The sequence below is a fragment of the Panicum hallii genome, chromosome 9, assembly GCF_002211085.1.
Source record: "Panicum hallii strain FIL2 chromosome 9, PHallii_v3.1, whole genome shotgun sequence".
In the NCBI taxonomy this organism is placed as follows: domain Eukaryota; kingdom Viridiplantae; phylum Streptophyta; class Magnoliopsida; order Poales; family Poaceae; genus Panicum; species Panicum hallii.
In genome coordinates, this window is record NC_038050.1 from 9517829 (window position 1) to 9531116 (window position 13288).

Here is a 13288-nt window from a genome sequence, read left to right on the forward strand (position 1 = left end):
CTCACCTGGCTCTCCAACTAAATACAGAATGGAACGGTTCTACTCTAGCGTACTCTCCAACCAAACAAAAAATGGAGCGGCTCCGTTCTTCTTACCAAACGTAGAACGGAGCGGCTCTATTCTCAGAAATTAGAACGGAACCATTCCATTCAAGTTGGCTCCCGAACCAAACGCAACCTAAGAGAAAATGCTTGTGCTCTGGTGATAGACCGGTGGGCTGGACTAGTCGCATGACCTGCTATTTGGAAGCACGGAGCATCTCGTTGTTGAATGTGAATGGACGGTCCGATGTGTGCAACTGCAGGCATACGTCGCTGCGGCCAACGTCAGACGATCTGAATCCCCCTCTGCCGCACCTGCCTGGCGAGGAGCCGAGGACGCCATGGTGGTGTCTGTGCCTTCGAATTGCCGACGAAGGTGATAGTTGAACTACTGCTCCGTGGTCCAGCATTAGCATGTTTCTATACTTACCCCGTCCGTAACTCCCTCCTCCTCCCCTCTCTCGCCGCTCCCATCTCGACAACCGCCATCGATTGCAGTCGACGCCCCCACCCAACCCTGACCACGGATCTCGCCCGCAAATCTCCGATCCGACGGCTAGGGTCTATGGGGTGGACGCTATTTCAAATACCGTCCACCCCCGGGTCGTTGCGAGGCCGACCGCTCTCCGCTCCCCGGCTCCTGCTCGCGTGCTGCCGCACCGCTCTCTGCGTGACATCGCTCGGCGCCACGGCGAGCGCGTGCTGCTCCGCCTCGGGGGCCTCCCCGTCATCGTCGCCTCGTCCGCCTACGCGGCCGCGACGGTGCTGCGGGCACGTACGGACCTCGAGCTCGCGACGCGCCCCGTCACCCGGATGACCCTGCTGGCCATCCCCGAGGGCGTCATCTTCGCCCCGGCCCCTATGGCGGCGCCTGGAGGGAGATGCGGAAGCTCTGCACCGTCGAGCTTCTCAGCGCCCAGCGCGTCCAGCTGTGACACCCTAGGTGTCAAATTGTACCATGATATGTATAAGATGTAATGCATGTGTTGATTTGTAAAAGGTTGAATGTATTTGTAACAAAAAGACCCTATGTGTAATTATATGAAAATGTGAGTCCTTTTGTGTAAAAAGCATGAGTTACAAAAGTAATTTCCAAAAGTTACTAAGGGCCAAATTATAAGAATGCAAGTAATCATGACAGTTCTGAAAACTTGCATTAAGGCCCAAAATTATGTGGGTAATTATGTAGTAAAGACAAAATCTTATAAAACTTAAAATTTGTCCAAAGTTTCAAAATAAAGATGCATACTTTGAGTTTTTGAAATCAAACCCTAAAGCAAAGTTGTAGAGATTGAAAAGTTGTACAACTTTCATTTTGGTCATTTCTCCATTAGAGTCCTGTATCAGTGGGAAATTTAGTTTTACTTTCGGGCCCTTGAAGTTTTTGCAATTTGCAAATAGGTCCTTGGCGCCCTCCTATTCCTCTTCCTCCTCTGGACGTCTCCTCTGTTCCTCTGCTCCACTGCCGCCGCCGCCAATCTCCTTAACTCCGGCGTCAGTGCAGGCCCCCTCGCCGCCCCCTCTCCACCTTAGGCGCCGCCTCATCCTTTCCCCGCCCTTATCCCCTGCTTTCCCCATCCATTCCCGTGCCACCACGCATCCACCACCGCCTACCCGAGCCGCCGGTGTACTGCTTCTCCACGCCGCCGTCGTTCCCCGGCCGAGCGCCCCTCCCTTCCCCTTCTTTCCCTATAAATAGCATCCTTAGGACCTCTTGAAGCTGCTCCCCACCCCCTTTGCGCCTTGCCCTCGCCGGAGTGCCGCCCCCAGTGCCGCCGCCGCCGCCCTACTGCTTCAACGCCGGCGGCCCACCTCCAGCCGTTCTTCCTCCTCCCAAGTGTGCCCAACGGTGCGCCCGAGTGCCCTTTTTCCTCCCCACCCCCTTCCCCTTGCGGATTCACCGCTCCCTCGCCGGAATCGGGGTGGAACAGAGCTTGCTCCGGCCATCTATGGCAGGAGGACCCAATTGCGAAATCTCAATTCTTTCCAAGGGTCTAAACAGAAGTTTTCAGCCCTTTCAACCTTTCTAATGTGCTGAACTTTGAAAATTCCTAGCAAATCGTAGGAAATTCAAAAAAATGTGAAACCAGTTGCATATGAATCTTCATTTCAAATTCTATCATCTTTATTTTGTGACCATGCTGTGATAATGGATAGTTTGTGTTGTATTTAGAATAGAAGTGAATGGATGATTGTTATTTCATGTGAGTGCTATTTTTGACTTGTAAATTCAATAGAGAATTATAGAAAATTCCAAAAATTACAAAACCAGTTTTGTTTGAAACTAGGTTTTGAACTCTATAACTTCCATTAAATGAGTTTGACTTGAAACCAAATAGTTTTGAATCTATATTGAATCTAAGACATGGAAATGTAATGTCTTATCCGTAATTCCAATCTTTACCCTATAAGGTTAACTTTGTGATCATAATTTTTGATATACAAATTTCTATAGGACATATAAAGTGATATAAAATCTTCAAATCTAAACTCATAATATAATATAATTTCTTTTAAGATAACCATCTTGAATTATCTTAAGCAAAAATTTGCTAAGCATACCTTTTAAACTTTAATCAATTAAATCTCTTAATCATGAATTATAAAGTAATCTATTTGTTTTAAATATTCAAAATCTTATAACATTCTTTACTCAAAAAGTTTAAATTCAAATCTAAATTTGAATTTAATTCTAATTGATATTTTAATATTTATCTTGGATTAATTCAATTTATTTATAATACAATCAACTAAATCTTTCCAGTAAAGCTTATCTAATTAAATCTTTTGGTCAAAATCTTTAAATATGTAATTGATCTATATTTAAGTTTTCAAAACTTTATAACCCTAATTATCTAGAATTCACATTCAAGTTTGAATTTAATTTAAACTTGAATACTTAATTTCTATTTTCAATTAAATTAATGCTTTACTCATGAGTCAATGCTTATGATTCAAAACTTGGGTTTCTTATACCATAAGTGCTTGAGTATTAACTTTTGGATTGTAACCTTACCATGAATTAAGATGAAAGTGTGTGCATCCATTGAACTTCATCTTGCATATCATGTAGACTCATCTCTCCCGCCGGCGGAAATTAACAGCTAATCCCGGAACAGAAGGAGGTTGTTCTGAAGATCCCAAGAACTTCATCAGGGAATTCTCTGAAGGCCCGAACCAAAGTTCGGACGTTATTAACTTGACTAACCCCAGCCCTACCAGTAAAGGCAAGCTCCGGACATATCCCACTATTTTATTTACACTGCAATCTATATCTATCCATATTATATCTTGCATTAAGTCTAGGAATTGGAGTGAAACCCTAGATGCATGAATTCTAGGAACCCAATGTAATGCTCCCGAGTCCTTAACGGATAGATGCTCCGCTAATAGGGCCGGTAAAAGTCGGGTGATTTCCTGTCACTCGCGCGATATAGGAGTTGTAATGATTACATTCCTGCTATCACTATAAGGATGATGGACGGGAGTTTTGTAAGGTATCATGGTCGAGATGATACCCCGTCTGTGTTGATGAATCTGATAAGGTCGCAGTGTGTGGAAGTGCGGGTTAAGTGTTTGAAAGTACTAGCCACATACCGTGAGTTATGGGTAAGCGGTAAGCCTAGTAGCCAATCGGCCCGAGGAGTGGACATACCTCCCACCACATGTATTTGGTTCTTTTGGTTACTTGGTTCGACTGGGGAAATACGTGTTGCAAGGGCAACCAGGAATACGGGTTTTGTAGTCGCGCTACAGACGTATGTCCTGCACGAGTGATGTGCGTATGTTCCTGCAGTCGGTTGTGGTGGATCTGATCCACGAGTCGGAATGAAAGGCAAACGGTTGCTTCGGAACTGTCGTTGGATGTTCCAAGCGTGTGAGTTAGGTTTACCTTGCAAGGTTAAATTCGATTCGAATCGTCCGCTTCTCACGAAGATTGAGACTACTTGATCCCTTTTCCACATAGAGTAACAAGAGCAATATTATGGTTATCAAAGATGATGTTTGACCAAAGACTATACCATGCTTGCTTAGATATAGGTGCTTACTTAGAATGGATAATTAACTAGAATCTGAAAGCTAAAACCTGAAATTAAGGATCTACTCTTTGTTGCTTTTCAGCTGAAACTAAACCCAGAACCATTATAAGCTTTCATAAGTCTAGTTATGGGCTAAGTATACCCAATCCCGGGTAAGCCTTGCTGAGTATTAGTATACTCAGCCTTGCTAGTTATATGTTTTGCAGATGATGTCTTGAAGACCCTACTCTTCCCTTGCCTTGGCCCTGTGCTCTCCCAAAAGGTTGGTCCATGGAATGGGATCCGTCCCCGGCCAGCACTGGTGATATCGAGCGATGTCGTGCTCGGGCTTAGCATGACATTCGTCTTAACGTCGTATGGTAATCATCGCGTATGTTTTCCGCTGCTAACAACCATAGTTTTTAACAATATGTAATCTTTTCTCTGAATTTAAATTATCGTTCCTCTTTTGGAAACCCTTGTAATGTAATTCCCTGTGATGTAAAACGTGATGGTGAATGTATCTCTGGACTCACCTTCGTGTGAGGTAGCCTTATTTGATCCTGTGTATCGGTGGTTTATCGGGACGTTACCCGACAGGCCAAGGGATTATACCGTTTGAAGCACGTTGGAGCCCTCAGGATTGGACTCGCGTACTTGAGCCGGTATAATTCAGGTTGGTTCTGCCACACAGTCCTTCAGTCCCCTCCGCTCCGTGGCGTCGGCGCCGCCTGGGCAGGCGGTGAACCTGAGCCGCCTCGTGCCGGCGTGCACCACCGACGCGTCGGCGCGTGCCATCGTAGCTAGGGAGCCGGTTCGAGGACAGGGACGCGTTCCTGGCACTGATGGAGCTGCGGCGTCAAGCTGTTCGCCAAGATGAGCCTGCCTGCCAGACCTCTACCCGTCGTCCCGCCTCGGCTCAGACTAGTGCCTGCTGCTTGAAAACATGGAATTGGAAGACGAACCATCCGCCAGTCCAGGACCACTTCCATCCTCTCCCTTTTGGCGAAACTACACACTCCCTGTTTCCCTAAGAAAAATGGCTAAATGTAACTACAAAAATTACTCCCGGCCCGGCCCGCCCTTCTGATGTATTAGTAGATTATGACTGTGCAGCAGTAGCGATGTCAGTTTAATCCTGCCGTACGTACGTAGATCGATGTGGCGACCAAGGACCGGCATGCGGTTAAACTATTGCTGGCGTTAATCTGCAACCAGCTAGCTAGCTTTTGCCGCAGCTAGCCAGGGGAACGGGGATGACGCTGACGCTGAGGTACGGCCGGCCCCCCGTCACAGCTAGCCAGGGGCTTGGCAGCCGGCCGGTTCGAACGACAAATCAGTATCATTTTTCTTTTGCATAGAAATCAGTGTCATTTAGCTCACTACACCAAATTCAGGCAATTTCGTTGGCCTATATTAATTTCGTCGGCCAGATGGAAGCCGACGAAAATATATTACTTATTTCGTCGGCCACCAAAACCCGACGAAAATAAATTTTATTTTCGTCGGTCAAAGCTAGCCGATGAAAACGTGACCCTATTTTCGTCGGCTCCGTGTGGCCGACAAAATAAATGATGGTAATTTCGTCAGCCGGAATCTGGCCGACGAAAAAAAGAGTCCGTTTTGGTCGGCCAGACGCAGGCCGACGAAAATAGACATGCCCTAATCCTAATACCGCCGCGCGCTGGATCGCGAAATGTCTGCTCCCAGTCCCACACACGCGCGCACAGTAGCTTTTCCGATCCGCCGGCCCCCGCGCCCGTTCCCCTCAGGCCCACCGCCCCCGCCGTCACCGCCGGCGCCCCGCGCGGCCGCCGCCGCCTCCGCCTCGGCCCCGCGCTGCCCCCGCCGCCGCGCCGCGGCCCCGCGCGGCTCCCCCCGCGGCCCCCGCCGCCTCGCACCCCCGCGCCAGCCGCCGCCTCCGCCCCGCGCGGCCCTCGGGCGCGCGGCCGCCGCCACCGCCTCGGGCGCGCGGCCCCCGCGCCCGCCGCCGCCTCTGCCCCCTCGCGGCCCTCGGGCGCGCGGCCGCCGCCGCCGCCGCCGCCACCTCAGCTCGGGGGCGCGCCCCCCGCGGCCCTGCTTCGAAGCATCAGTGAAGAGAGTGACCCGGAGCCCATCCTTCCTGTACGCATTTCTTCCTTATTTTGAAAAGCAGCACGGGGACTTCATCTGCCCATGATTGATTCCCTCACGAGGGCTATGATTTATATATAAAAAAAGGATTCTAGATAATCCTGACGTCTACGCAGAAAGGAAAGGGGTGAACTCCTTCCATCTTGGGTTTAGTTGCCCTGCCTGCTTTGTCTCAACGAAAGCTTTTTTGTAAGAAAAGGAAGAAAGCCAGCACTTCGTGCCGAAATGCGCCACTAATCAAGCTAAAAGACCGAGGTTGACGTTTTTATTTTGGTTTTACATCAAAATTTGCACATCTGTTTAGACTATAGACATCGCTACCTCTTGGCTTGGCATCCTACTATAGTGCCAATTAAACTATATTGTTATAGTAGCATAAGCTAAGAGCTAATAATTTTTTCTATATTAAAACTTCAAAGTTTGAACCAATTTTCAACCAATATAAAAATATTTACTTTTGTGTAATATAGGAGCATAATTTTATATCTTCATTACTTGTTGCAGAAGGTCGCCGCCGCTGCCCGCCTCGCACCTACCTTAACCATAGTCACCGGGAACGTGGAACGCCCCGGCGTTCCCCATTTCAGGAATGGGAACATGGGAACATTTTCATCCAGCCTTGTAAAAGTCTATCCCAAGTGCCGTACCACGTTCCGGGAACTCGTTCCTTGATCCCGTCGTTCCAGGGAACTTGGTGACTATGGCCATAACACAGTGTCTGTTCCCAAAACCACAGATTAGCTATGCACATCTAGTCATGATCCGAAGTGCATGTTTATGCAAGGGCAATATGCAGGTGAAACATGAAAGATGCCTTCTCTAGCTTGTGCTTTCATGTTTCACCTGCATATTGCCCTTGCATAAACATGCACTTCGGATCATGACTAGATGTGCATAGCTAATCTGTGGTTTTAATGCCTTCTCTAGCTTGTGCTTTCATGTTTCACCTGCATATTGCCCTTGCATAAACATGCACTTCGGATCATGACTAGATGTGCATAGCTAATCTGTGGTTTTGGGAACAGACACTGTGTTATGGCCATAGTCACCAAGTTCCCTGGAACGACGGGATCAAGGAACGAGTTCCCGGAACGTGGTACGGCACTTGGGATAGACTTTTACAAGGCTGGATGAAAATGTTCCCATGTTCCCATTCCTGAAATGGGGAACGCCGGGGCGTTCCACGTTCCCGGTGACTATGGTTATGGCTTCCCTTTTCCCTGACATGAGTTGCACTTGTTGGGTGGCCTTCAGGCGATGGAGGTGGTTTCCATCACCTTCGGTGATGTATAACTGCGCCCGTTTATCTCACTGCATTGTATCCCGATGTGGTCTGATATCTGACATGTTACTTTTCCCTAATCTATTAACAGAATGGGTGGCTCTTATTCATAAGTTCTTGATCACACAGAGTCGTTCAAAAGACCATTTGTAGACTAGGCACAAGTTCGATTCGCTTGTGCATTAAGCCCATGGCTGATTGAATTTCCGGTCTTTTTGTAGCACAATTTTTTCCTGACTGAAATGGGGTTTGGATATTAGAATTGTCAATTCGATAGATAGTTAAAGTGGTCAGCAAGACGGATAATAAACAAGTCGATGCATAAGTTCATGTATATTAATGCTACCAGACTAGCCACATTGTAAACAAATTCACACGATCATGTTTTATGGGACGTATCCTTAGTTTGGGATTATTTGAAACGGAAAGGAATAACACAAGCCTAATTGTTCTTGTTTCAGGAACCAGGAGGCACTGTAAAGTCTGAACAGCTGTAATTTTTATTAACTTCAGCAAGTCACTGGTATATTCATCAGTAAAGAAACCAAGAATCACGATGGCACTGCGGCGAGCGCTGGGATGGTCGGAAGGGGAGGTGATGCGGCCAGAATCAAAGCCCTGCTCTCGGTTGATGCGGCAGACTGCTGGCATCTTCTCCGTTGGTGGTGGTCTGGCTTTCTGGGTGCTCTGCCGCCTTCACTATGGTCATTATTTCTGTCGATCCAATCATCTCCTCCTTATATGTTTTTTTGTACAATTATATGCATCTTGTCAGTTGTACTTGTTGAGTTTTATCACTGTGCAAGTACTTTGGGTCAACCCAGAACTCGGAACCATTTTGCTGACCTTGTCTCTATTCTGTAGGTCCAAGAATAACAGTTCCAAGGAGTCTCAGGTGGGCGTCATGCGGGGCAGTCTCTGTGAGCGCGACATCAGCCCTGCTTGTGCGGCTCTTCAGCCCAGAGTGTGAACCTCAGAATATAGCAGCATATGACAAACCTGAATTGAAGCCTGAATAGCTTATTTGAAATTTAGAGTTAGTCTACTAAATTCTATCATGTTTTTTATCCGCTTATGCATTATGGACAGATGGAGCCTGCCATGAAGATCTATGTTGTCACTTGAATTTGTGTTACTGGCTACCGTGTATGATGCATTTATCTCCGAATTATGAGCTGTTGCGTTAACGATCTGACCTCAGGTACTTCCGAATAGAAATTGAGAGATGGATTTTCCTTTTTCGGATTTGGAGTAGAAACTTTTTGCTTATGGGGCCATCTAAACAACAAATGGCGATCTATACAAAACGGTATTCCGATTTCCATCAAACAACAAAAAAACATGGTGGAATAGGCATTTTCATCCCTGATCTTTCTCCAAAGGTTCAATATTTGATTCCTCAACTATCAAAATGACCATCTCAGTCTTTAAACTCTTCTTTTTATCTCAATTTTATCCCTCAACTATGTGGCATGCCATGTTGTCACGCCATGTCAGCGACAAGTCAGCTAAGATGAGCGAGCACATGTGAATTAAAGTTAAAACTACTTAACCCTACCCTCCTCCCGTTTCTTCTTCACTAGGCTAGGCATCCTGTTACATGAGGAAAGACACAATAAGATAGCCATAAAACTACATTGCTCAGTGATTTTTTATTTCGGTTTACATATTTATTTCGTGCCTTTTGTTACCGGTCAAATATATTACTTTTTGTACATAAAATCGCATGCCTCCTCCTCCTTGCATATGAACCAGATCAACTAGACCACACGATTGGTTGCAAATAAACATAATAAAATGTCAACCAAATAAGTTTAATGGGACATGTGCTGCATACTGGAGGGTAGAAGGGACATTTTAAATGTATGTACAAAGCTACAATGAAATTTTAGCGACTCTTTGCTGATTTGGCACGACACGTGGCATGCCACATAGGACCAGGGACAAAATTAAGCTTAAAAGATATGTTTGAGGATTAAAATGGTCATTTTGATAGTTGAGGGATCAAATTGAGCCTTGGGTGAAAGTTCAAGGACAAAAATGCCTATTTCGCAAAAAAAAAAACATCTAGATGCCCTTTAAGAGTTGAGGGCTCAAGAAATGATGTTGCATTTCGTCTTACAAATACTTGTGTCATCAGATCTTCAGCAGCTCTGCTACAACTGGTCTGAGCTCTGAGTAAGAAAGTAGCCTAGCCACTAGCCAAGCCATCAGACCTCGGCCTTGTGCTCGGGCCGGTGCGTGAACTCGAAGTCGACGTGAACGAAGGCGCGCTCGACCTCCGGCAGCTGCTCCAGCTTCTCCTGCAGCGACTCGCCGATGTCGTGCGCCTGGCTGAGCGGCATGTCCCCCGGGAGCACGATGTCCACCTTCACGAAGTAGTGGGTGCCGAAGGTGTAGGCACGCACCGTGTCGATGTGCCGGATCTCCTCGTGGTGGTTCCAGATCAGGTACGTCAGCTTCGTCAGGTACTCCGCCGGCGCCGACCTGCCGATCAGCGTGCCCACGTTCTCCAGCACCGTCCGCGCCCACGTCGTGATCGTGTACAGCGCGATCTGCAGTTTTTTTTAAAAAAAATTGTTCACCGTTCACAGTTACTATACTGATGGCACTGCTCTAACTCACGATCGATGTTCAGATGATAGCTGTGTTGGGATTTCGCTCACCAGTATGGCACCAACTGGATCCATCCACCATTTGTACCGGACGGCGAGCAGCGCCGCGACCAGGCCGACCGAGTTGGTGATCACGTCGAAGAAGTGGTCCTGGGCGTAGGCCCTCACGATCTCGTTCTTGAACGTCCGGCAGTAGAGCATGAGGAAGAACTTCACGACCGCGACGGAGGACATGCTGCCGACCATCCAGAGCTCCTGCTTGCGCTGGAAATTCGCGTGCTCCTGTTCGTTTGGCCATTGCACGAGATTACCGTCAGCAATCAAATCAGAGATAAGAAGGTATGCTGTTGTGAGAAAGGTAAACAACCGATCATGTACCTGCGTGATCAGCTGGCGACCTGATTCGATCAGCACTTGGAAGCCAAGTGTGCCCATTACTGATGCGAAGACTATTATCCCCTACAACAAATGTCAAATTATTCAGTTTGCCTTGCCGGAAGCAAAAGTCAACACTGAATGATCCAGGAATTCAGAACAACACTTGTGTGCAAGACTTGATCCGACAAAAAGAAGACGCTTCGACAGTAAACTGATTCTGAAGAATGGACAATACCACGATTTTTCACAACTGCGCAGGTTTTCAATGCAGAGTAGCATGCGTATGCTTATTTGTATGTGTAATGAATAATTGTATTCTAAGGATGTGTACTCTCTAGCGATCATTATACGTTCGTATGTCAAGTTTGTAAGGGTCAGTTTGTATGTCCAGTTTGTAAGGTCAGTTTGTATGTCCAGCTTGTAAGGTCAGCTTGTATGGCAATTAAATAAAAATGTGTATTATCTTGTATTGCACTCACAAGAGGGCACACCAGATAAATCTCACTGTTCAAATCTAAAATAAACTGATCAAGACTTACAACAAATAAATAGTTCAAAATTTACAACAAATAAATAGTTCAAGACTTACAACACACAAATAAATAAATGATAGTTCAAGACTTACAACAAATAAATAGTTCAAGACTTACAACACACCAATAAATAAATGATAGTTCAAGACTTACAACAAATAAACGGTAGTTCACGCTTGGCGGCTCCTCTGCCTTCTTGCTGACACCTTGTGCAGTATCTCCTCACGAAGCGCCTCGTAATACATGCGAAGCTCAGGTGCGCAAGAATCAAGGTCCACCTTAAGAATCCTCTCATCTTCTTGCTTCTCTTTTTCAAGTCTCTCCCTCTCCTTCTCTTGCATCTGCATATTGAGTTTGTCGCGCATGATCTTTATCTTCTCCTCCTCAAGCTGTAGGATGGACTTGTTGTGTTCACGCATCTCATCGAACCTCTTTTCTTCAATACTTGCAAGATGGTCAAAGCGGTTTACTTTCTTTGAATTTTCTTCTTGCCACATTGTCATCTTTTGCAATGAGAGGTTCTGCATATTGGAAGCGTGTTCCGAAGATGATGTCGATCCAGATGGACACTTCTTCTTGCAAGCTTTTGCTGCATCCCTGCCAATTGGCCTCTTGCCGGTGCCTGCTGGTGATGCCTCATCCCCATCCAAGTCAATAGTATTAGAACCAACTGTTTTTGAACTTCTCTGCTTTACGTCTTGCCATTTGGGCTCATCCTTCATCAGGTCCCAGCAATGCATGAACTGAAAATTGTATCCCTCAATAGCAGCAAAGTCGGATGCTGCTAAGGTTGTCTGCAAGTGGACATAGGAGTCACAGAACATTAACAATAAATAGAACTGAAATTACATCAACAATCGAGCACCGATCGCAGCAATCACAAACAATGGCGTACCTTATCAACGTCCGATGTCCCACTAGCGTCATCCCGAATAGCCTTTGCCACGTACCCAGCGAACTTCGTTGCTTCTTGTTTGATCTTATCCCAGCGAGACTGGACAGACCTCAACGTCCTTTTTGGGAATGAACCCCGCCTCCCATTGTATTGTTTCATAACACGATCCCAGAAGTTGTCTCTCTTCTAGCCAGTGTTCACAATTGGGTCACAACTTATCTCTAGCCATGACCTCACAATGTTGACATCTTCCTCTACTGCAAAGTTGGCCAATTTGGTATTACTGCCCCCTCTTTTCCTACCTCCATTTGATGGACCACCAACAATTGCTACCTCCTCTACCTCGTCATCCGTTGGATTGTGCATTTCATCTACAATTGTGGTGACATGTGTGGATGCATACCTCCAGCATTGGGTGGAGGCATACCTGCTGCAGCCATGGGAAACATACCTGCTGCAGTCATGGGAGGCATTCCCGGATGCATGACCTGATTGGGGTTCCAAGCACTTGGGCCGGTCTGGTACATAAACACGTACGGGTTCAAGCCGCCTTGGTACGGAGGATTGCCACCATGCCTATTTCCATCAGGCTGCTGGAATTGGGTTGGGTCCATCCTGAAAATGTGGGAACAAATCCAACTTCAAGCCTATTCAAAGAAACGTACAATCGTCCATTCATTTTCTACAGATTCGTATAGCAAATACACTACTTTTATTCTTTTAATATGAGCAAACAACTTCGACATGCTTGTTTGAAATCGGCAAAACTAACAAGATGTTCATCTATCCAAGCGTCGGTTTCTACACACGATTCAAGCAGATCAGATACAGTTCCCCACTGGCACTTTGCAGCTCTGCTCCCGCCGTCCCGCACTCCCGCGCGCCGCCGCCTGCGCGCCGCAGGCCCCGCGCGCCGCCGCCGCAGGCCCTCCGCGATGACGGCTCCTACCCGCAGAACTGCAACCCCGACGCCGCCTTCAACTCGTCCAAGTTACCATGCCGCCCTTCCTCCTCAGTTCCTCCTCCCCCTTCGTGTTCTTCTTCCCGGTTGCCATGCCCCCGACCCAGGTCGCCGCCCCCCGCCCCGGCGCCCCCCCCCCCCCCCAGCGCGGCGCCCCCGCAGCCCGCCCCTGCCCCGCCGCCGGCGCGCCGCCACCCGCCACACCTCATTTTTTGGCCGTCCTCCGCCACTGCGCCTCGCCATGCTCGCCAGCCGGATGCCGGGCCGGATGAAGCGTCTATGGGCGAAGCGGACGCGTTCCTGTACGCCATCAGCCATCGTCCGGGATCACGAGGAGACACAAAGCCACCGGCAACGACAAGGAGGACCCGCTCGCCGTTCTCTCGAGTACCGACAACATCAAGGCACTGGTCCGAGTAAGCACACACGAA

At 47.5% G+C, this 13288-nt stretch overlaps 3 protein-coding genes across 5 annotated transcripts; 1 reads left to right on the forward strand and 2 right to left on the reverse strand.

The window, feature by feature from the left end:
- The first annotated feature begins 6006 nt into the window (after positions 1–6006).
- On the forward strand, positions 6007–8667 carry LOC112875940. 3 transcript variants are annotated; one of them, XM_025939953.1, is made up of 3 exons: positions 6007–6184; positions 7937–8179; positions 8340–8667. In XM_025939953.1, exons 2-3 carry the CDS (start codon positions 8032–8034, stop codon positions 8492–8494), a joined length of 303 nt encoding a protein of 100 aa, XP_025795738.1. In that variant the 5' UTR covers positions 6007–6184; positions 7937–8031; the 3' UTR covers positions 8495–8667. The 3 variants fall into 3 exon arrangements, with proteins under 3 accessions (XP_025795738.1, XP_025795737.1, XP_025795736.1); XM_025939952.1 differs by lacking the exon at positions 6007–6184 and adding an exon at positions 7312–7524; XM_025939951.1 differs by lacking the exon at positions 6007–6184 and having other exon boundaries at positions 7314–8179.
- Positions 8668–9442: 775 nt separating this feature from the next.
- LOC112875939 (metal tolerance protein 7-like) lies at positions 9443–10580 on the reverse strand. Its single transcript, XM_025939950.1, has 3 exons — positions 10469–10580; positions 10142–10372; positions 9443–10030 (listed from the first exon to the last, which is right to left on the reverse strand). Exons 1-3 carry the CDS (start codon positions 10523–10525, stop codon positions 9686–9688), a joined length of 633 nt encoding a protein of 210 aa, XP_025795735.1. The 5' UTR covers positions 10526–10580; the 3' UTR covers positions 9443–9685.
- Positions 10581–11171: 591 nt separating this feature from the next.
- Positions 11172–12951, reverse strand: LOC112872730. Its single transcript, XM_025935797.1, has 3 exons — positions 12892–12951; positions 11897–12082; positions 11172–11795 (listed from the first exon to the last, which is right to left on the reverse strand). The coding sequence occupies exons 1-3, from the start codon at positions 12949–12951 to the stop codon at positions 11172–11174; spliced, it is 870 nt and encodes a 289-aa protein (XP_025791582.1).
- Between the last annotated feature and the right edge of the window lie 337 nt (positions 12952–13288).

Coding starts and splice junctions, on each gene's coding strand:
- LOC112875940 (XM_025939953.1), top strand. CDS start 8,032: ATGGCACTGCGGCGAGCGCTGGGATGGTCGGAAGGGGAGGTGATGCGG. Junction 8,180..8,339: donor GCTCTGCCGCCTTCACTATG/GTCATTATTTCT, acceptor TCTATTCTGTAG/GTCCAAGAATAACAGTTCCA.
- LOC112875939 (XM_025939950.1), bottom strand. CDS start 10,525: ATGGGCACACTTGGCTTCCAAGTGCTGATCGAATCAGGTCGCCAGCTG. Junction 10,373..10,468: donor GTCGCCAGCTGATCACGCAG/GTACATGATCGG, acceptor CCAAACGAACAG/GAGCACGCGAATTTCCAGCG. Junction 10,031..10,141: donor ATCCAGTTGGTGCCATACTG/GTGAGCGAAATC, acceptor AAAAAACTGCAG/ATCGCGCTGTACACGATCAC.
- LOC112872730 (XM_025935797.1), bottom strand. CDS start 12,951: ATGGCAACCGGGAAGAAGAACACGAAGGGGGAGGAGGAACTGAGGAGG. Junction 12,083..12,891: donor TGAGGAGGAAGGGCGGCATG/GTAACTTGGACG, acceptor AACACTGGCTAG/AAGAGAGACAACTTCTGGGA. Junction 11,796..11,896: donor GGACATCGGACGTTGATAAG/GTACGCCATTGT, acceptor GTCCACTTGCAG/ACAACCTTAGCAGCATCCGA.